General features: G+C 41.8%; 1 protein-coding gene across 3 annotated transcripts in view; it reads left to right on the top strand.

Moving 5' to 3' along the window:
- Blnk (B-cell linker) overlaps positions 1 to 22,762 on the top strand; it is a 67,768-nt gene that overhangs the window by 36,075 nt on the left and 8,931 nt on the right. For all 3 annotated transcript variants that reach the window (XM_013506235.1, XM_005407570.2, XM_013506236.1), the window contains 8 exons: positions 1,703 to 1,866; positions 7,515 to 7,596; positions 8,800 to 8,871; positions 14,967 to 15,039; positions 16,582 to 16,609; positions 17,385 to 17,427; positions 19,881 to 19,965; positions 20,252 to 20,283. In XM_013506235.1, coding sequence (XP_013361689.1) covers positions 1,703 to 1,866; positions 7,515 to 7,596; positions 8,800 to 8,871; positions 14,967 to 15,039; positions 16,582 to 16,609; positions 17,385 to 17,427; positions 19,881 to 19,965; positions 20,252 to 20,283 — 579 coding nt within the window. The remainder of the gene's footprint in view (positions 1 to 1,702; positions 1,867 to 7,514; positions 7,597 to 8,799; positions 8,872 to 14,966; positions 15,040 to 16,581; positions 16,610 to 17,384; positions 17,428 to 19,880; positions 19,966 to 20,251; positions 20,284 to 22,762) is intronic.

Raw genomic sequence — 22,762 nt, 5'->3', positions numbered from 1 at the left:
GCACTTAGTATGTGCCAGAACTGTATTCTAAGCATTGAGCATTCAGCACCAAGGAACACATACTCTCAGTCTTTTTATAGTTTATAGGGTGATATTCTACAGCCATCGTCTACATAACCCTCTTCATATTCTTGCAAAAGATGGGTTCATCTCCATTTTACAATGAAGGAGGTGAAGATCAGGGGAGGAAAGTAACTGGGCCAAGCTCCTTAAGTGGCAGAGCTGGGATGCAAGCTGGGCCTCTTAGCCTTCAAAGTAAGTGTGCCCCACCATCCTGCCCTAGGCACTGCCTGCTAGATTTAGCTAATAATTAATCATTGCAATGATCCTGGGAGGGAGGGGACTGTATTAGGTCCACTTTAAAGACCAGGAAACTACAATTCAGGGTAGTTAAATGGCTCATTCAAGGGCATAGTCTATCCTCTCTATTTTGCTACTTCTGATCAGCTTATAATTTGCATTTGAAAATCTAAGTAAACGCCAGGAGTTGCAAATGAAACTTTAGAGGCAGAGCAAAGTAGATGCCCTAGTGCCTGAGCACAGCCACTGGGAAGTTAAACACACATCTTCAAGGAAGAAACATAGACAGGAGAGGGAGCAGGTTCCAGAAGGAGGACATCAGGGACTGGATATGCAAAGGCAGCAGCACCAAGTAAGCAGCAGGACATCAGTGATGTAATACAGGTCACTGTAAGCAACTGTGCCATCCCAAGATGGAAAATACACCAGGTGATTATCATGAGGAGGTCCCTAAAATCTGTCGGTCTAAATCAAAGTTAGTTCACAGCATGTGCTGGGCAGTGGTAATAAAAGTTTTGTTTTCACCTGGCATGGTAATGAAAATTTTGTTTGTTAAGCAGCCACATGATACCTACTGCTTTTACTGCTGTCTTTCTAATCCCTGCAAGAATTCTCTAACATGGATATTACGATCTTTGGTTATGAAATGAGGAAGTGAGTCCCAGAGAGGTTGAGTAACTAGACCAAACTAGTGCAGCGAGTGAGTGGTAGAGCAGGGGGCAGAACCCAAATTCATTCTGCTTCCGAACCTAAACTCCTTCCCAGCCTGATACCCCCTGAGAAAGAGGTCATGGGCCAATGGCGGTGGGGGTCAGTTGTTGCAATTGGGCCAAAGGAGGAGTTTCAAAGATTTCACCATGAATTGGGGAAAATCACTGAGGCTGAAGAAACATGCAGGTTGACCCACATGAGTGATCACTATCCTGGGTACATCTTGAATCACTGGGGAACTTTTTAGATCTGGAACACTAGACCCTGCCCAGAAGTTCAAACATGGTAGGCATGAGGTGGAGTCCAGACCTGGGCATTTTTAAAGCTCCCCAGATGGCTACAGTGTATAAACAAGGTTGAAAATCACTGCCCTTTAGAGTTCATCAAGCAGTCCAGGTGCTCTCTCTGAGGCCCCCAGGCTATTTCTGTCCACTGCTTTTGGCAGTGTTGGGCTTTCACCTCTCTTGGGTCTATAGTTCCCAGGGAGGAAATTTTGAGCAAAGACATCCTTCTAGGTTTTATCATGTAAGCTGATGGACAGTTGAAACTGCCTAACACTTGGTTTTGCTCTTCTAGAGAATGACCCACTGGTTATGTGTGGCTGCATAGACACCAGTGTCTTTTCTAGATCCCCATGGTTTCTACACCAGGAATGACTTAGAGCCTTTGTGTTGTTTTTTGTTTGTTCCAGACAACCGGTCAAGCCAGAGGCAGTCTCCGCCCTTCAGCAAGAGTCTGCCCACTAAGCCTACCTGGCCTTCAGTAAAAGCAAGGATTTCCTGCACTCTGCCAGCCCCACGAGCTCTGCCCAAGCCTCAAGTCCCACCCAAGCCCAAAGACCTCCTTCACGATGAGGTAAATTAACTTGTCCCCAACTCTTCCCTGAACCCACATGGGAAGAGGGAAGTGGCTGCAACCATCTGGCTTGCAGCAGGCTTTCCTTACTTGAGGTCCTGCTCCTTGACCTCTCCCCATCAAACCCTCCAATGTTAGACCGGAAGATTTTGTTTCCCCAAAAAAGGCACATACATCTTAATCTTCTAGAGGTCAGTGGTGTAATGTCAATACCAGATCTGTCCCTTTCCTGCTGTCCCCTCTTCCTCCTCTCCTGGATTTCTGAGAATCTTTTCTTTCTACTGAAAGATAGTCTTTCGCTGTCTGTACCCTCCTGTGCCTCTCTGCCCTGTTCCTTCCTTGCTTTCTTTCCTCCACCTTGTTTCTCTCTGTGCTTCCACTTGCTGCTTTGCAGACCCGGAAAGGTGACATGGGACATGTGATGGGGACCCTAGTCTGTAGAAGACCCTGTGCATCTCATGAGGAGCTCATCCCTCATTTCCCTCTGACAGCTCACGCACCTTCCCCACCCTAGGTACCCAGACTTCCTCCTGGGGTGTTCTCACTAATCTTCCCTCTGTCAGTGCCTACTTTTATGCGTATTCCCTTTGGAACTGCTGCCATCTGAAGATGAGCAGACGAACTTACTCCCATTGGTGCAGTAATGACTGCTGAAGCCTAATGTTTTATGGCTTCTGGGATGTTTGCCCCTTAAATGAGGACAAACACAAGCCTCAAGTCAACCATTAGGACAACCCCACAAGTGCAACAGCCTGAGAACTCTTAATCATCACCACACATAATCTTATTGCTGCTTCTCAAAGAAATAACTTGTCTCTAAATGCCTGTAGATGATATGGCTTCTGTATCTTGTTATCCGTGACATCCGCCTTGATCTAACTTGCATTCCAACAATTTGTATTCCTGTTCCCCTGGATTTTCTGTGAATCTTTTCTTTCTACCAAAAGATAGTCTTCCGCTGTCTGTAAAACAAGAAAAGAAGAACTTTTAAATCAAAACAGAGGCAGCATCTAGGCCCAAATTTTGGATTTGATCTTTCTAGCTCTGTGATTTTGGGCAATCAGTAACTTCCCTGAGTCTGTTTTTCACCCCTTCTGGTTATTTTGAGGATTTAATAAGAAACACAGCACTAAATGCAGAGCTTGACACACAGAAGAGGCTGAGAATATGCTAGATTCCTTTTTACGGAGATCCTGTTGTCTCATCTCTCCTGAAGACCAAAGGCCTGGAGGTGGCGAGCCATGGCCTCAGAGCCCCTGAGCCTACTGGTAGCCTTCTGGCTCTGCTGTGAAGCCCTAGCCCTCTTCATTTGTCACAGTCCCCACCATTCCCACAGTGCATGAACACCCTCACTCTGCACTTGCTTCCCGTGTCTGTACCCTGCCTGCCTCTGGACACATTTCAATTCGTGATCCCTGATAGTGTAAGGTAGAAAGTCAGCAGACTCGCAGGGAGGTGGTGTGGTTTGTGAGCTCTCAGTCTGTCAGCCTGGAGGTGACGCTGTCCTTTCAAGGTGGGAACAAGGTGATGAGAGGAGATGAGCAGGGACTAGGAAAGAGACCAGCTGCTGTAAATTCTGGCAGCCCTGGCAAATATGTATAAAGACACGGATTCAGACACAGAATGCAGTGCTTCCTGTGGGTTTTCTCCATTTCTGTGAAAACAGAGAGTGGAGCCCAGCGAGACAAGGCGGCGTGCAGAGGTGGCTTGGGAAAGTTTGCGATGATGAGAAAGGAGAAGAATGAAGGGGCTGTTGTGGGTGGCAGATGGAAAGTCAAGATAAAAAAGAAGTTACAAGGGGGGAAAACAAGGACCGACATTAAAACTAAGCTGAAGCATTAGAATATAAGTCACATAGAAACGTACATAAAACTAAACAAAAATATTTAGAGGAAGCAGCATTTCTGCTGGCACTGCAAGTGGCTAAATGCCATGTCTTAGCTGGAGTGTTGAGCATTTTGTACATATGATCTTATTAAATCCTCATAACAACCCTGTGAGGTCTATACTTATTATTATCTCCATTTTGCCGATGAGGACACCAGGGTAAAAAAAAAATTGTCCAAGGTCACAGAAGGAAATGGTACAGCTGGCATTTAAACTCAGGTAGTAAGATTTTGGAGCTCAGGTGCTAAAGAGCTACCCTGTATCAACCGTCTCTCCAACATGCCATGAGGAGAGAACAGCTCTTCATTCAACACGCATGTGCCAAGCACTGAGTGAGTCCCAGGGCTTCCGTGGTGCTCAGAACAGGTCCTTTCCGTCATTACAAGGCAGACAGATCTGTCCTTGTGGGGCTCACACGTGTGGTCTTTATGTGATCTTTGGACAGATTACTCATCTCTCAAGTCCCTATTAACCATAAAATCAGGATAAATACTGTACACCTAACTTAGAGGGCAGGTATTACTGGAAGAAATTAGTAAAATAATGTAATGAAATGATTAAATGCACATGTGAATGATAATAATGAAAAAACTATGTGTGCACCTAAAGCTAACCAAAATGACTCAATGAATAAATGGATTATAGGGTAGTGGGACAATGAAAATTAGATGAATTTGTACACTCCTGTCTGAGAGGAGGAAACATGCAAATAGGTGTATTTTAATGCTGAGATATCTAAACATTGGAGTTGATCCAAATAATTTCAAAAGTAATTATTTACTTATACTTTTTAACTACCCTATTATAAGAATTGAAGAGTTTTTAATATATGCAGGTTGGGGTGGTGAAACACTACCTGACTTTAAAAGATCAACTATTGCAGTCACTACTGTCAAATTTCTATGATTTATTATTCATGGTATAATGGAGTTTATATGAAAACATTGCAGCAAGGCAAACATGGCCTTGTTAAGGTACTGTTATGGTTTGTGCCTGTGTGTCCCCCCAAAGCCTCATGTGGTCATGGGGCAGGCTTTTAGAGTTTGATTGATTATGGGTGTGAGAGCTACACCCGCCCTGGGGTGGATGGTTTGCATATGTAAGGGAGAGAAAGAGGCTGCTTGCCGCCATTCCTGGCGTTTGCGTTGTTGCTTTGCTGTGTTCTGTCGCCAAGAGTTGTAGCCCTCTGCCATGTGCCACTCTGCCTTGTAACTTGCCAAGTACGGACTGAAACCTCCACAAACTGTAAGCAAAATAAACCTTTCCTTCCTTAATTTTGGGCGTCAGGTATTTTGTCCCAGTAACAAGAGAAAAGTAACCAAGACAGGTACAAATCATGATAGTTCTGGATTGATTACTTATTTTGTCAGGTAACAATTTTAAAGAATTTTTCAATGCTGGAAACAAACATTATGTATTCCCTCTCTTTAGAGCCATAATGGAGGGAGCGGAGCCACAAACATAATTTGTTGGGATTGGATCAAGTCTTTTTTTTTATCATTGCTCTTTTAGAATAAAATAGTCTCAGAAATATCATCATTTTAAATAAATCAGATTCTAGACATTGCAGCTAAAGCAGCTCCTGTTGAAGGTGAAGAAAGAGGTGGGAAATAACAGTGAAATGAAGAGAGGGTGGAGATAAGACAGAGGAGGGAAAGGGGGCAAGGGACTGGAATGTAGTGGGTGGGGAAGCGGATGCTGAGTTCTTGAGCTGTCTGGATTGAAATCGTGATCTTCTTCCTTTTAAGCATGAGTGCATGAGCAGGCTACTTATTTTCTCTGTGTCTCAGTTTCCTCATCTTAAAATAGATCTGATGGTGATACTGCCTTACTGGGTCGTTAGAAGGGTTAAATGAGATAATGTTTGCTTGTTGTTTCTCCCAACACCCTTTTAATCTGCCTGCCATGGGAGACCGTGAAACCTACTTTTGAGATCTGGTCACCTCATCTTTATTCTATTAATATAAAATCACGCATTCTTTAATTTTAGTCAATTGACTATTGATAGGGTACCAAGACAGTTCGATAGGGTACCAAGGCATTTCAATAGCGTACCAAGACAAGTAGTGCTAGGAAAACTGGACACTAACATACAAAAGAGGGAAATCGGGTCCCTATCTCATACCATACACAAAATTATCTAAAAATCAATCACAGACCTAAATGTAAGAACTAAAAATGTTAAACTCTCAGAAGAGAACATAAGCAGAAATCTTTATGGTCTTGGGTTAGGTAGTGATTTGTTAGCTGTGACACCAAAAGCACAAGCAACCAAAAAAAGATAAATAAAATGGACTTCAAAATTTAAAATTTTTGATCACAAAGGATACATTAAGAAACCCATAAGGGCTGGGGATATAGCTCAGTGGTACAAGTGCCTGCCTGGCAAAGCACAAGGTCCTGAGTTTGATTCCAGGTACCCACCAAAAAACAAGCAAACAAACAATCAAATGAAAAAAACACTGAAAAGAAGCTCACAGAATGGGAGAAAATTTTTACAAATCATACATTTGTTAAAGGACTTATATCTAAAACATATAAAGAATTCCTGTAATTCTATAATAGAAAAGAGAAATCACCCAACTAAAAACAGGCAATGATTTGAATAGACATTTCTCCAAAGATGACCAGTATGCACATGAAATGATGCTCAACATCATTAATCATCAAGGAAACACAAATCAAAGCTACAATGAAATACCACTTCATATCGGTTAAGATGCCTACACTCAAAAGGACAGACAATAATAGGTATGCAGTAGTAAGTACGCAGAGAAATGGGAACTGTCGGGCAGTGCTGGTGGGAATGGAAAATGGTATAATCACTTTTGAGAACAATTTGACCATTACTCAAACTGCTGAACATACAGTTACCATATAACCAAATAGTTTTACCTCCTGGTATAGTCCAAGAAAAAAGAACGTCTACACAAAAACACGTACATGAATGATTATGGCAGTATTATTTCTAAGAGCCAAAAAGTAGAAGCAACCTAAATGTCCATCAGTTGATGAATGGATAAACAAAATGTGGTCTATAATATAATATTACTTAGCCATAAAAAGGAATGAAGAAGTGATACGCACAACATGGAAGAATCTTCCATTTTTCAACATGGAATGATCGTCATCTAAGTGAAAGAAGTCATAAAATACTAGATATTTATGCTCCCATTTATATGCAATGTCCACAAAGAGCAAATTTGTAGAGACAGAACGTAGATTAGTGATTGAGGAAGGGTTGGTCGGGAGTAATAAACAGGTGCGGGGTGGGCATAAAAATGTTCTAACACTACTTTGCAGTAACGACTGCACAACTCTGAATACAGTCAGCCCTCCGTGTCTATGACTTAAACATCCACAGAGTCAACCTACTCTGGATAGAAAATATTTTCTACAAAGCTGTGTCTACACTGTATAGTTTTTTTTCAGGTTATTATTCCCTAAAAAATATAACAACTATTCACGTAACATATTAGGTATTTTAAGTGATCTAGAGATTAAAGTATACATGAGAATGTTCATTGGTTATATGCAAATGCCATCCACTGAAAATATGGGATTTGAGTATTCATGGAATTTGGTACCGTGGAGTGGGGAGGTCTTGGAACAAACACCCGCAAGACACCGAGGGATGACGATATACCAGAACACACTAAATTATGACTTTTACATCTCTCATGGTATGTGAATTATATGCCGCTCCTTCTCATTCAGCTATGAATATACAGTGTTCTCATTAGTTTTTACATTTCTTTTAGGCTGATTATGTGGTCCCTGTGGATGATAACGATGAAAACTATATTCATCCCACAGAAAGCAGTGCACTTCCATCTGAAAAAGGTAAGAGTGAAGTTTCAAGTCCTGAAAACATCTGGTAGTTGACTGGAACATATCAGGTATTCAGTAGTAAGCACTGGGGGCTCAGAAGTGGCAGTGCCCAGGCCGCTTCCTCGGAGCCCTGTGCATATGCCTCGGTCTGGTGGGGCGGACAGCATCAGTGAGCAACTCATTTCTGGACTGCATAACCTTCCCTTTCCCTCCTTCCTGTTATGTGATGAAATCCTACCATATCAAATTATTAAAACACCTGGGTTGTTTTCTTCAGCTGGCCTCACTTAGAGTGGATTTCTCATAAAAGCTAATGCAGAAATGCAAGTTACTCTGTTGGCCTTAAATAGGCCCTAAAGGATTTCTGTAGAGGCTTGAAAATTTTTGAAAGGGTGAATATTCTCTGCATTCTGGTTCTTTACATCTCATAGGCATCTCAGGCCTATGAGAAATGTTTCATTTATAAATCCTACTTGGGATAACAAATGTTATTACAAACAAATTATCTTAAAAAGGTCAGTGCCACATAGCCACAGACCAGACACTGAAATAGGATATGTTTACTGTAGTTATAGTCCCTTTGGAGAATATAATCTCATGGAAGTGATGCATCTTCAGGCGAAACTAGGTAATATATATATATAATACTATACTTAGGTAATATACTCATCTGGTAAAGGAAGTAGTCATCACTTTTTAATCTGTCTTCACATAGCAGCCCTCTCCCTAAATGTCATCAGCAGCTTCACAACCTACCTAAATTCCCAAGATATGCACAAAGAGAACACATACACATTACCACAAAAGAACACATACACATTCCTTTTTATCCCTCACAAAATTCTACAGAAATTGTGTGTGTATTGCATATGGCAGGGAAGGGGGGGCTATAAATTTGGCCCTTCTATGCTTAGCTTTAATACATTTCTCTTGATAAAAAACAAAGTCAGACTCTTATCTCTGAGGCCTCCAGTTTAACAAATCACTGAGTTAGTAATCACTATAACAAAATCCCTGTTATAAAATAATTTGATTATTCCTTTGTTTATTAATATATTCATTCTAAAGATTTTTTCTGAAAAGTTTTTCCTGAATGCATTGTGAAGATATCCCATTCTTTGCAAATTCTGTTTGATCTATCATTTTTCTGTGCATGGAAATTTTTCTAAGTGGAATAAATCTGTATCATTACTCATCTATATATTTGTGTTTAAGCTCCCATGGTGAATAGATCAACCAAACCAAGTAGCTCCTTGAAGTCGGCTTCTCCTCCAGCAACAGCTTCAGGTAAAGAATATCCGTGCTTTGGTTTGGTTTTTAATCCATTCCAAGATACCCAAATCAGTTTAAACATAAAGAAATAATCACTTGTATTTCCAAATTTGTTAGTAAATGGGAAGAGAAGATTTCTTCTCATTCTTCTCTGCTGTCTGGTAGCACCTACGCGGAAGGGACCCTCGCCCCTTGACCTTTGGACTCTGTTATCCCTCCTGGCTGGGCACCATGCTGGTTTCTCCCCTGTCTTCTTCCCCTGACTGAGGACATCCCCAGGGCTTGGTCCACAGCTGTCCTTTCTGGATTGTGGTGGTTAAAAGCTTGGGAGTTGAGCTAAACAGACCTGGGGAACCCTTGGGTCCCCAGTTACTGGAGCTGCAGTCTTGGGCTTGTTCTTCACTTTTCCAAGGATCAAAGTTTCTCATCTGTAAAAGGAAACAGAAGTTCCTACCTGAAGCGGGAGAATTCTGAAATTGTAATAGGGACTCTTTTCCTACAGCAATGAATAGTTTTGAAGAGAATCCCTTTTCACAGTTTTAGGTTTCATTCATTCTTATGGCTTTACTTCTTGCACCTGAGCCAATAACTTCCTGGTGTCATCTTTGACCGGGTTTTCCCCTTTATCACCTTGGCTTCCTCACACCTCAAGCTCACACTTCCATTGCCACGCTCCCCTAGGGCATGCTAGTTCCTCCACACGTGGCAGCCTCCAGACACCGTCTCAAAGTTTCTGTGTTCTTTCCAAGCCTGCTGTTTTATCTAGAATTTGCTCTTCTGTTTCAGTTGCCACAACCTAGGCCAGGCTTACTTTGTCACCTCGAATCTTCTCGTCTGCCACCATACCGCAGCCACATTACACTCCTACCTCTCTGCTGTCTCCTCAGCAACAAACAATGAGCTTCTGAACTCCTCCAGATGCTGCCCACTTCAGTCCATCACATGTCACCCCTGCCCAAGCCAGGCACATCCAGTAGCTCCCAGTTGTCCTCAGTAGATACCAGCAGTCCTCAAATCTGAGGCTAAAGATGCCAAGGGGTCCTCTAAGCCCTACCCTATTACCAGCCCAGAGAGGTGTGCGGCCTCGCTTCCACTTCCTGAGTGCCTTCTCTGTCTCTCTCTCTTTCCGTTCCCCTCCCCTGCATGCACATACATACTCCCCTCTCTTTCAGAACTGAACACAAGCAATTGGGAGAATAGGCTCTTCTACTGACAGGAGCCTTTAAGAGAAATGAAAGAGAAATATTTTTAGACTAATTTCTTGTGAAATTACTCATTGTAAGCTCTTCTCTTCTATGTCCTCTCCTTTAGAACCCGTGGCCTCTTTATATCTGGGGAGTAGATCTCAGGGCCCTGCTTTCCAGCTCATCTGAGCTTCTGGCAACAAAGGACACACACCAGTGCAAGAGGACGTGGCAAGGCTGCTTCAGTCCCAGCTGCACTGAGACTCTTAACTCAGGATGACATTGTCATTACTGTGACATGAATCCTTTTTACTGAAACAAATAAATGAAGACCTAAGCCTTCCTTTAGAAAAATATTTAAATAATCTCTGGTGTTTTCATCTTAAAAAGGTCTGCTTGCTTTTCCCGGGACTTCGTCCCAAAACACAGCCAGTACTCCAGTTAGCCTATATTCCATAGGTCCTGAATTTTGGACTTTGGGTTCTCACTTTTATGACACCAAGTCTTGGCTGCCTTTCAGACTCCAGCTTGGAGATTCTATCTGTCTGGTTTCTGTGGCCCTCGAAGAGTTCCCTTTTCCAGAAAACTCTCCCCACACTTTGCCCATACTTATTCCCTGATTACACTGTGTCTCAATCTAGTCTTCCTAAGTACATTGTGAGCTCCCTGAAAATTTTGCTTTCAATGTTACTCACTCAGGGGACCTTACCTGATCTCACATTGAGATGGATCCCTCTGATGTGCACTTCTATAGGCCCCACACTCATCCTTTGTCCTATGACCCCTCATGAGAACTCTGTCTTTCTTGTAAGACTCAGAGCTACGTGTCTTGCTCACAGCTCTCTCCAGGTGTCTAGGTCAAACAGGTACTGAGATGGCAGATGGGTTAGTCTTGGGTGAGAAAGACCACAAGCTCTGGCTATATGTGGAGAATCTCAGAGTACATCATGAGGGCAATAGTCCATTGGGCTTATTGCTCACTGCCTTGTTATTAACCCAGTGGGGCTATATTTTAATACTAGAGACTTCAGACGAAGAAACCAAACCCAAACAAGAAGACTATATGCTGATTATATGATTATTGCTTATAGGTGGGAAGAAGAACGGGAGGGAGAAGGAACTGAGGTGATTTGGGAAGAACAAACCTGAGGTTAGAGTGAGCTTTTGAGTGTGTAAAACAATACGATTTTTCAAGGATGATTTTCATAAAAAGCATGATGAGACTACTGGCCTGTGTCACTGAATAACCAGCCATTGCTCCTTAAACTGAAGGCTTCAGATAGTCCCGACTGAGCACCACAGAACTGGCAAGGTTTGTGGGCGCTCTTCCGGTCAAATTCCGCACCATGTCAGTTGCCTCTGGTATGTTACTTTTGGTCCTGTGAAAGCTAATAAGGTGCTTGCTGAGGGCTGCTTGGGAAGTTAGGTATGATGGCAGCCTTTACCCTCCTCTCTGTGCCTTGCATACCAAGACGCACAAAGGCATAGACTTAACCCAGGCTCCAAAGACCCAGCTCTGACTGTTGCTAGGCAATTTACCTTGTGTAAGTGAAGTAATTTCTGTTTCTTAGTTTCTTCCGATGAAAAATGGGGAAAATGACACCTAAGCATAGGGGTAGTGTGAGAATTAAATGAGTCAATATATAAGAATCATTCATAAAAGGGTACCTCTCTACGGTCACCATTCAGAATCCCTTGTACTTGCATCTTTAAAAACTTACCTTGATTCATAACCATTGTGGCAGATGCATCCTGTACACATCTCAGGGAACAACTCTGTTTCCCTCTTTTAATATAAAGTTTCACTCTAAATCAGTGTTTCTCAGCCTTGGCACTGTTAACATTTTGGGCCAGATAATTCTTTTCTTGGGAAACAGCTTGTGCATTATAGGATGTGCGGCAACATCCCTGGCCTCTACCCACTGTATTGCAGTAGAATCGACTGCGTTTCTAATTTTTCCCTTGCAGTAGCCTATCCAAGAATTCCGAAAGCAAGGGACCCGGCAGTGAGGAGGACTCCAGGTGCACTGTGAAGGAGTTGTCCCACCCCAGCTGCACTCCTGTGTCTGGCTTTGTCCCTCAGCAGCAGGAGGGCCTGGCCATGAGATAGAGGAATCACTCTCCATCAGCTCTCAGTATCCACAAAAGCCCCTCTCTGTTTCCTTCATCTTGCCTTTCCTAAGAGAAGCAGCAATGAACTGACCCACTTTCTCAGTCATGCCCCAGAGAGCATTCTGAGGTTTTAGCTGAACAAGAAAGTGCTACCTGGGCTCAGATAGCCTTGGTTTAAACCCCACCCCTGCCACGTATCCTCTCTGAGACTCTGTGTGTTTCACCTGTTGTCGCATGAGGCTTCGAGAGAGAATGGCACCTTTACACAACCTAGCTTGTTGCTAGCGCCTAAAGATACTGTGGGGATCGATCACAAGACAATGAACCGAAGACAGTAACAATCATGTTTACTGTGCTCTTTTATGAGTTTTAATTTATATATAATAAAACTCATCCATTTTATGTGTACAACTTGATGCTTTTTGTAAACCATTGCATTTATAGAGTAATTATGTAACCATCACCATAGCTCAGCTTTAGAAAATTTCCATGCCTATCCTAACCTCAAAAATCCCTTATACAGTATCCATTTGCCCCATCCCCAGCTCTAAGCAATCACTGGTCCGCATTCTGCTGCTGTAGATGTTCCTTTTCTAAACAGATACAGTCACACACTATGTAGTCTTTTGCATCAGGCTCGTTTCACCTAGTATAATGCTTTCGACCCTCCAAACTGTTTAATCCACTCTCAGAAATATTACTGTAGAGTTAGTTAGTTCTCTAAACTTTCAGTTATCCTACTGTTTTATGACAATAACTCTGAATTTGATAAGATAAGGAGTGGGGTCCCTGTTTCACAGAGAGGGTAACTGAGGCACAGTGGCTTATAAAAGTCACCCAGCCAGTCTGGTGGCAAAGAACAATGAGAACTTGTCTTCTGGGTACAAGACTGCATGTTTTCCAGCAGCCCTTGTCCTGAGCTGGAGGGCTTCCTTCTTCTCTGCCAGAAGATATTTATGGAGAGAGAAAGGAAAGAAAAATGTTGGCCAGCTATTTGGAGATACAAAGGAAAGGGAAACTTAGTTTAAAAAAAAAAGGTCTAAGCAGTAGTGTGACAAAGGTAATATACTCAGACTGAGTGAGTCCTTGGCATTTAAGAAGAGAGAACTCCCCCGGAGGAAACTGACTAGACGTTTCTACTTCCTTATTTTTCAGACAAGATTTTTTTTTTTTAATCTGTCCTGAAACTGTCCCTTGAAATGTCTGAGTTGCCAAGGGTATTTTATCAGAGCCAATTGAAGTATTCAGTTTGATATACCAGCTAATTAAACTCAACTGGACTCATATTACATTTCAGTTCATTGTCACATACAGTGTAAAAATTCCAAATGTAGTCTCTTTTCCAAAAGCTTTTAGAAATGACATCTAGGTCAGGTGGCCTGTAAGTAGGATGACACCGGAGGTGATCCTGCTTCCCAGGGTGCAGGGGAAAGTGGCCATATAGCATTGGTGCCACACACCCCATGCTGCTGCTGTCATCTCTCTGTGAGAGTTTAGGGAAGTTAGTCCCAGGCAAAAGCCGCGCAGAGTAAGTGAGCAGAGTGGAAGCTGGGACCTCTCTACCAAAGTTCACTATCATAGATATGAGCTATGATAATGAATAGGAATCTATGATAATGAACTTGGTCATCTCTATTTTTAAATGTTTTGAGGCTTTTTTCTTTTTGCTGTTAAAATGAGATGACACAAGGGCTACAGGCCTCCCCTGTGTGCGGAGAAGGAAGAGGCTGTGTCTGTTCCCTCAAAGCTCTTCCTCAGTGCCTACCTCAGCCTTTGAGTGCTTTACACAGACCAGCTTCTCGGTAATCCTCTTACTTATGTGTGCTCTATCTCGAAAACCACAGCAACACATACTGAGGGAACAGGTCCAACCTGTGCTGAGGGTATTCCCCATAAGTCCATTCGGGATTGTGCACTTATCAATGTGGTAATTTCTTAAGAAAAATCAAATAGTTCGATTTGACTCAATGAGGAGCCTGATCAAGAGCCTCCTAATCTCACTGAGCACTAAAGTCCAAGCAGCCGAGCATCTGCCTGAGAGGGAGCAGCCAGCAGATGCTGAGGACCTGCTTGGCTCTGGCCTCTCCTCTCCAGGTCGCCTTCTGTCACTGCCGCGAAGATCTACCCTGCCTCTCTCACAGCCTCCTTCATAGTGATTGTCTGGCTCTTCTCTTTAGATGGGGGGAGGATTGCATGTAGGGGACAAAGCCCTATGGGTCCCTTCTCTGACTTCAGAAGATGAGATCTGGGGAGCAGCCTTCCACCTGCCCTGAGTTGTTCATTTGTGTCCTGGGCAAAGGCCCCCGAGAACTTGGCAGTAAATATCCTGAAGCGATGTGAGGTGCACATACTGCCCTGAAGTGGGGCTGGGGGTGAGCAGAGTCTGTACTGTGTATCAGGAATGGTGGGTTTGAGCTTTTAGTGCTTAGGCACATCTGCCGCCACATTTGTACTGTATACAGATGCAGCTGTGAGCTCTTGGCTCCCTCTTAAAGGAATCCTTCCTGAGCCCTCAGAGGCTAGGGGCTCTGGACTTGCCCCATGGATGTGAGGATGAGGGCCTTTAGAAATGTTAGTGTGGAGTTTTTGATCCGTGTCTTAGTTCTGATCTTATACACTGACATTTGAAAACTATATCATCACCTATGCCCACAAGTTTTCTGCCACAGCCTCAGTGGAACTCGCTATATATATTTTACTGAAAACAACCACACTGTGTGTGTGTTTCTGAGTCTGTCCGAAAGGCCAGCCTCACTGAGACCATCATCCACAGGTGCAGAACACAGGTAATGACCCGTGTATGTGTTTGTGCAGGTCGAAACAGCGGGGTCTGGGAATTCAAGTCACCTTCTTCTCCTGTTGCACCATCCCCACTGCCAAGGGCGGGGTGAGTACCAGCTATGGGCAGCGGCTCGGTGACATCCAAGTGGATGGGATGATGGGGACCTGCTGCCCTGCAGACTCCTGCTAGAAATCCTCCACCATGGCAGCCTGAACAATGTTCCAGGTGAACCCTGTTGAAATCAGAATCTGGGAGTCTTCCCACCTTTACAGCTTTAGTAAAATATTGGGCTCATTTACTTAAGTGTTCCATAAAACACCTCAATTTTCAGAAGCACTGGTTCCTGAGTAATTTTAAAACCACCCAGCAGATTTCATTTTCACTTTCTACTCCTTGGCCATTTTAATAAATGTACATATCATTTATAGCATGCGCTAGTGTACACAGTCAGAATAATCCTGCTGAATCTCCTTTGCAGAGTGATATGGAAGAGTTATTCTTTCTTCCTCAGTGTAAAAGGGCTGTGCAAACTATCGAGTAGGGATTATAATATGTTAATATTATAAACACTGAACCCCATAAAATTATGTTGTTCGATAGGTTATTTTGAAAGCATACTTTAATATGTCTAAGATGAATCTTAATTCTGCCTTTGTGGAAACCCATGAAGGCTATTAACCAGATGTGTTTATTAACCAAAACCATGAACACCTCTTAAGGCTCAGCTTTTTCATTTGAGGTAAGTGAGTTTCTCTGAGCCTCAGTTTCTTCATCTCTAAAATGTGATTATAACATCCATTTAAAGGATCATTTGAAAAGGTGTAGATAACTGTGAAGAGCACCATCCAGTTCCTAACATCTTATAGGCATTCAGTAAATGAAAAGTTTAAAAATTTCAACTCTCTGAGAGAGAGAGAGAGAGAGAGAGAGAGAGAAAGAGACAGAGAGAGAAATTGAAAGTAAATACCAAAAAGAAACATAAAACCTTCGCAATATTAAACTCCAGGCTCTGCTGGAACAAGAGGAACAGTAGTGTTAGTGGACGCAAGGACCTTCAAGTCCACAAGTCACACTGGGTTTCAAACTCATTTGGCCTTGGATCCCCCTTTGAATGAAATCTAACGTGGGCATCTAGTAAAGAGTAATCATCTAGACGCAGGGCAGAAGTTGGCCCTGCAGAAGAAGGTGCTGGCTGCAACCTCACCTGCTTGGCTGTAATCTCATCTCTGCTTGTGCCCTGGGCAGGAGCCTAGGTTGTTGTGGGGAAGAGGCGCATACATACACACCTTGAGAGCACTGACACTGCGTCCTGTTTTCACAAATGGGAAAACAAAAGGTCAGACTTGCCTCACAGCCAAAAGAAAGGACTCAAGGCCACAAATAATTAGTAGAACTGGTGGATCCATAGACTCCCTGGTGACTGGGCTCTTGTTTATCCCCTATTAACCCCTCCCAATCTGTCAGTGAACTCTGTCTGAGGTTAGAAGGATTGTAACTAAGTCCTACTTCCATCCTTGTTTGCCTTTCAAGGACAGTCTATCCACTTGTATCTCTTTCATTATTCTCTTTAAATCTGAGAGTAAGATAAGTCAGCTCTGCTTCATCTTCATGGTGTTATAACACAGCTAATCTCTTTTTATTTCCCAGGAAAATAACAGCTACTCCACTAAAGACAGTAAGTTAATCACACATTTAAAAATGCTTCTTGTTTCTTGTACTATTTTTTTCTTATCCACTTAAAGTTGAAAATGCTTCCAGCCATTATGAACCCAGCAGTCATAGCAACTGAAGCTGCTTGCTCAGACGGTCCAAAGGAACTTGAGTCCTCAGCCAGCCAGGAAGGCTACCTAAGAGGAGCTTGTCCTTGTGGGACCCTGGTGGCTTCACTGAGTGTGTGTAACAGGTTAATGGGCGCAGCCAGGCTCCCTGCCCCTCTGTAAGAACCCTTCATTCATTCCTTGCCTCATGACTCCTGAGCCTATGATCAGACATAGAGGCTCAGAATAAACTCAGATTCTGGCCAGAACTCAGGGACATCTCATTATGCGAGGCAGCCCACCTGGACCTATTGTGGAATTTGAAATGGACAATTATTTAGCAAGCACACATAAGGTGGAGTCATGAGACCAAAGTCATATATTCACCAGATAGCCACTGCACAAGTGCTATTGCTAGCCAGCTGCTGGGGGACACAGTATTCAACAGAGCAGAGGGGGCTGCACCCCAGGATGACTGCTCCTTCCGTGAGGCGTTTCCAGGCGTTTCCATTTCATGCAGAGGCTGGGCTGGAAGCTGTGTGAGTTTGATTGTCCTTGTTGTGATTGGAAGACTAGCTATGCATCAAAGAAAACTCTGCCAAAATATTTATTTAATAAATTGCTTAGATTTTTACTTCCATGTTCCACTATATTTAATATCTTTGTCTTTTCTTTTTTTTTTTTTAAATATAGACTCCGGTTGCCTCTCAGCAGAATGCATCAAGTGTTTGTGAAGGTAAATTTATTATTTTAAAAGATGAACATTTCCTCTAAAAATAATTTAAATTAAGGATTTCTATATAAATGTAAATTGAATTTCTTTAAGTATTTATAAGGCAATTATAAACATGAAGTTGAATGTTCTAAGCAAAATAATCTTTCACTTTGCAGAGAGTAGAGCAGCAAAGCTAGCTCAGAGACTGAGCATAGCAGGTAGGGTCTTTGGAGCAGGCTGTCCTCCACCAAATACCTGCTCGTTTTGGACAGTTGTACCTGGCCAGGAAGCAGGGCGATGGCCCTGGACAGGTCTGAAGGCTAATTTAGAGCCATTCATATATTTTTGAACTAACAGCTTTAGGCAAGATAATGCCTTTTAAAAAAATCTGTTTATTTAAACAGGTTCTTTTGTTAAATTTTCAAAGGTCACATGCCTGTCTTTTCAGTATATCTTCAGAAAGCTTTTATGTCTTTATTTTATCATAACTGAAAACACATTTTTTTTATATAACTTCCCCATTTAAAAAGCATTTGTATTTGAAAAATATTTACTAAGGGAAAAAAGAGAAAAATGTGAAAACCATACATAATATCAACACTCAAAATATTATGTAGATGTTCAACTCCTGCATCCTCTCATTCCTCACCTGAAGGTGTCAGTGTTAAAACGCGAATGTGCTCACCACTTCCTAAGGTAATCTGGTCATGCTGACGCGGAAGCTGCTGGCTTTTCCGAGGATGGATCTTTTCTGAGGCACTGAGTGTGCACTACATCTCACTTCTTTCCTTTACTTGCCCCAATATTTTATTTCCATTCCACTTCCCCATCTCTTCCTCCCAGGTTATTTCTTTTCTGCTGTCTTGGTTTCTTCTGCCTTTCCTTGAATACCTTAGTTTACATGGACATTACCTTGCATGTCCTTCCATTCCTTGCAGTCTCTTCTGCCCTTTGAGCAGGGAGCATAGAGCCAGAGTGACTTCAGGGCCTCTAAGCCTCTGTTTGAAATAAGCACAACCTCTTGCAAAAATCATAGCTTTGGGCACTTCCAAAAATCAGACAAGAGCGGACCTTATGGCATACTTGCTGCTGGGATGTCCTCCTTTGCTTCCATTCTTGTACTTATTTCAAGTAAAAAAGCAATGGCTCTCAAACCCAAAGTAAGGGAGCAGCCTAGGAAAGACTTTAAGGAGGGCAGAGGCAAAGCAAGTGTGGTCAAAGTTCAAAGGTTGCTAGCCCTGGGGCTGGGGATTTAGCTCAGCGGCAAAAGCGCCTGCCTGGCAAGCGCAAGGTCGTGAGTTCAGTTCCCGGTACCGGAGAAAAACCAAAAAAAAAAAAAAAAAAAACAAAACAAAAGGTTGCTAGCCCTAATTTGGTCACTGTTTCTCCTTTGGAAGTTACCAAGGTTGGTTGTTACTGTTGTTTTATGTTACTGGAGATCAAACTCAGGCCTTGCACATGCTAGGCAAGTGTTCTAACACTGAGCTACACCTGCACCCTGAAAGTTACTAAGTTTTAAAGAGATTAATAAAACGTCTAACATGGCAGCTGAAAGTAATCTGCCACACATATGAAATACAATCCTCTGAGCTTCACAGCTTCCAGACCCTTGGACCCTAGGATGTATGCCACAAGAAACTGAGGTTTATCTTATTATTCACAGTATTTGAACCTGAGTTCTTACTACTTATGTTCTGTAACCCTCAGGCTTTATCCCATGCAGGCGATTCACCAAGATTTTAACATACTCCCAGCTAGGAGGAAGAATGAAGCATTAAAATAATTTGTGATAGCATTTGTTAAGGGTTCAGGAGTGAAGTCCTCTATAGGCTTCAGCGTACATTTCTTATAGTTCAGGCTTATGCCCATTTTCCAGCCCTCTCTTTTGCACTCTGGAAAACAGTGGAATGACAGTGAAAATGGCAGTATTATAAGGAGAATCTTGCAATTTTTCAAAATATAAAGATAATCAAATTTTTCAAAAAGAGAGCAGATCTCACAAATCCTGTTATTTTGCCTCTTAGCAGTAATAATTTGCTGAAAACACATATTATGATTAATGAAGATATACTAGTATATAATAACATCCAAGGGAAAGCTACCTAGAAAGTAGAAAAAAATTGGTACCAAAAAAAAGGAAAGAAAAGAAAAAAGAAAATAGAAGGTGAGTGTGCAAAGGGTAGCCAAGACTTGTTCTCCCAGCACACACTTGTGCTCACACTTAACGTTCCAGCCCCAATAAGTTAGGACTCTATGTACACAGCCAGAGGTTATGCAGAGAGGGAGGTGCAGTGCGCAGCTGTGACCCTACCAGCACATACACATCAGCAGACTGACAAGCCCATACACTTGAGAGAAGATGGGTTTCTGGGAAGACCTGTGACAACTTTGGTTCTGCTTGACTGATATGGCTGGGATGGGGATGGGGGCAGACATTTTACTCTAATTCTAATATAAGAATTTTCCTAATCCAGAAAGGCCTATACCTGCTGAACGCCACCGAGGGTCTAGTCACAGACAAGAAGGTGTACTGGCACCAGTGTTTCCTCCTGTCCAGAAGTAAGACTCTTTCTCTTCATAAAGAAGCTTCCCTTTGTTATTGTGGGAATTAACCTGTGCTTTATTATACTGGATAGTGACACCAGTTTGTAAGGCTGAATAAAAATCCAGTATTTCATTACTTTGTAAAAAGTGTTCAGCAACTTAATCTGTGTAGAATTGCAGAGACTTACTGTCAGGATTGACTGTTAGACTTAACTAAAATATAACACCTTCATCAAGAAGATATTTCTTATTGACCACTGGTGTTGATTCTGTTGTAAATGTGTCTGTTCTTTTTTTCCAGACAAATCCATCAAAAACCCATACCTCTGCCACGTAAGTACAATAAGGTAGAGAAGAGGTAAGGCTGGTTTTGGTGTCTGCCAGACCTGGGTTCTAACACATCACTGTTAGAAGTGATGGTTTTAGGATCTTCTCTTGCCTGTTTCACCATCTATAAAATGGGGCCAAGAATATTTATTTCATAGTTGTTCTGGAAAGTAAATAAACTTCAGACAATTTTTAAAACTGTTTTTTTTTTTCTTTTTAAATATTGATTTAATACTTTGCTGGCTGGCCATCTATTTAAAACAAAAACAATACAGCTGTTTTTTAAAATAAGGTAAGTAAAACAAAATATGAGAAGTACCTACAATAGGGGTTGGTACATAGAAGGTCCTCAATAAATGATAGGTGTTTAATTTGAATCTAAAATACATTTTATTGATTAAAAACATGTCTATGAAAAAACATGTCTTTTATCCTCTTTTATCATGAAAAGAGGATAAAAGCAAATATCTGGGTAATTATCCCAAGGTAAAAAACACCTTTAAAATGTGTTAATCAGAAAAGTCAGGCTCATAGAACATAACTGTCCCAAACTTTAATTTTCTTTCTATTCAATATAGGAGAAAATAAGGAAAATTACCTTATATGGGTAATTTGAAATATATTCCTAAATGATCATGATGAAGTCTATACAAATTACCAGAGGCCAGGGACATAGCTCAGTGGCACAGCACCTGCCTGCCACGCACAAGGTCCTGAGTTCAATTCCTAGTACCAAAAAAATTTAAAAATCAAATTACCAGAATAATTCTTACTTATAAAAATTTTATGCACATTTTTACTAAACAAATGTTTTAGGTTTTAATAACCATTTTTACTCACTTTAAATAAACTTTTACTAGATGGTTTTTCTTTTAATTTTGACAACATAAAAGTGAAAATGATTTGGCTATAGAAATTTATTTTCTCATTATTTAAAAGCTTTATTATATCTTTTATTGTTCTACAACCCAAGTCATTTTTTCAATCACTGCTGGGCTGTATGTGAGGAGCTTTTCCAGTCACTGGAAATACTAGGACTAATCAAAGACTCTGTCTTTATGAAGCTTATACTCTCATGGAGACAGAAGTACAAATAAACACATAGATAAGCAATATCACATCAGGTAAATGCTAAACAAAAACAGAGTGGGTGGTGGGCAATGGATGGTAGAAATTAATAGAGGTGATGAAAGCTGTTATTTTAGATGAGGTGGTCTGGGAAGTCCTTATCTGTAAAATGAGGTACAGTCGTTCCTCCCACCAAGAGCTAGGGTGAGGACAAAATGAGCTAAGGTGTTGAAAACAGAACAACATTGCACATATCTGTGGCTCTGAAAATGTTAGCCGTGGGTAATTCTGCAACTGTCCGAACTGCAGAACCCACCCTCCAGCCCGCCCGTGTGGAGACCCATCTACCTTTGCTCTCCACACAGGGGAGTGCCTTGCCCCCTGCTAGAAGCCACCCTTCCTTTGCCTCCCTCCTGTTACAGCAGCGGCTGCCTTCTTTGAACATGCAGGCACTCACTCCAGAAGCCCTTAGTTCTCTCAAACTCAGTTCTCCTGCAAACCTCCCTGTCTTAATACTGGACAACTTGGGTTGCTGTGGTCAGAAACCTCACTTGCCCTATTCATACACCTTCCTTCAAATTATATCCCAAATCCAACCACTCTTGCCACTTCCAGGCTGTGACCTGTTCTAGGCCATCAGCATCGGCAAGAACATTCAACCGGCCTCCACTCTCTGCTTTTGCCCCTTCTGCTTCCAGCCCGCAGTCAGAGTAGCCCTGTGACAAGTATACAGATCATATTCCTTCTCTGTTGAAATCCTCCAAAGCTTCCCATATCATGTTCATTAAAGCTGGAGTCCCAGTCAGACAATACCAAGTCCTATGAATTTGATCATAGAACCAGATTCTTCTTGCCTCTTGTCTAACTTCATCCCTTATTCTTGTCCCCTTCTCTCACTATGCTAGGTTCAGTGGTTCTCTTGCTACTTTTCAAATATTTCAAATCTTTGCACTAACTTTTTCCTCTGAACATTCCTTCCAGAGATGTTCATATGCCTCCTCTTTCTCCACCTGTGTGTCTTACCCAAGTGGCATCTCACTGAGGCTTTCCTTCTCTCTTTACTGTTCTCAGTAGCATTTATGATTCTCTAACATTGTGTATATATTTATTTGTCTCTATCACTTAGTTCGACTCATTAAAATTCAAGATCCAGGGAGGCAGTTCATTTTGCTGTTTTATTTCTACTACATATACACATTGTAGGAAATTACTGAAGTTTGATCACACTTGATCCATGACAGCACACAAGACAGATGAATGCATTTTATTTATATTTTTTCTATTTCTAATTCTCTGTAACTTTTCTATTCCTTTTGTCTCTACATTTAGATTGTAAACTTGAGAGAATTTATTCTTTTTTTTTTTTTTTTGGTTTTTTTTTTTTTGGTTTTTCTCCGGTACCGGGAACCGAACTCAC

Source organism: Chinchilla lanigera, unplaced genomic scaffold (genome assembly GCF_000276665.1).
Source record: "Chinchilla lanigera isolate Chin_1 unplaced genomic scaffold, ChiLan1.0 scaffold00106, whole genome shotgun sequence".
NCBI classification, from domain to species: domain Eukaryota; kingdom Metazoa; phylum Chordata; class Mammalia; order Rodentia; family Chinchillidae; genus Chinchilla; species Chinchilla lanigera.
This window is presented reverse-complemented; position numbering and strand designations above follow the sequence as displayed.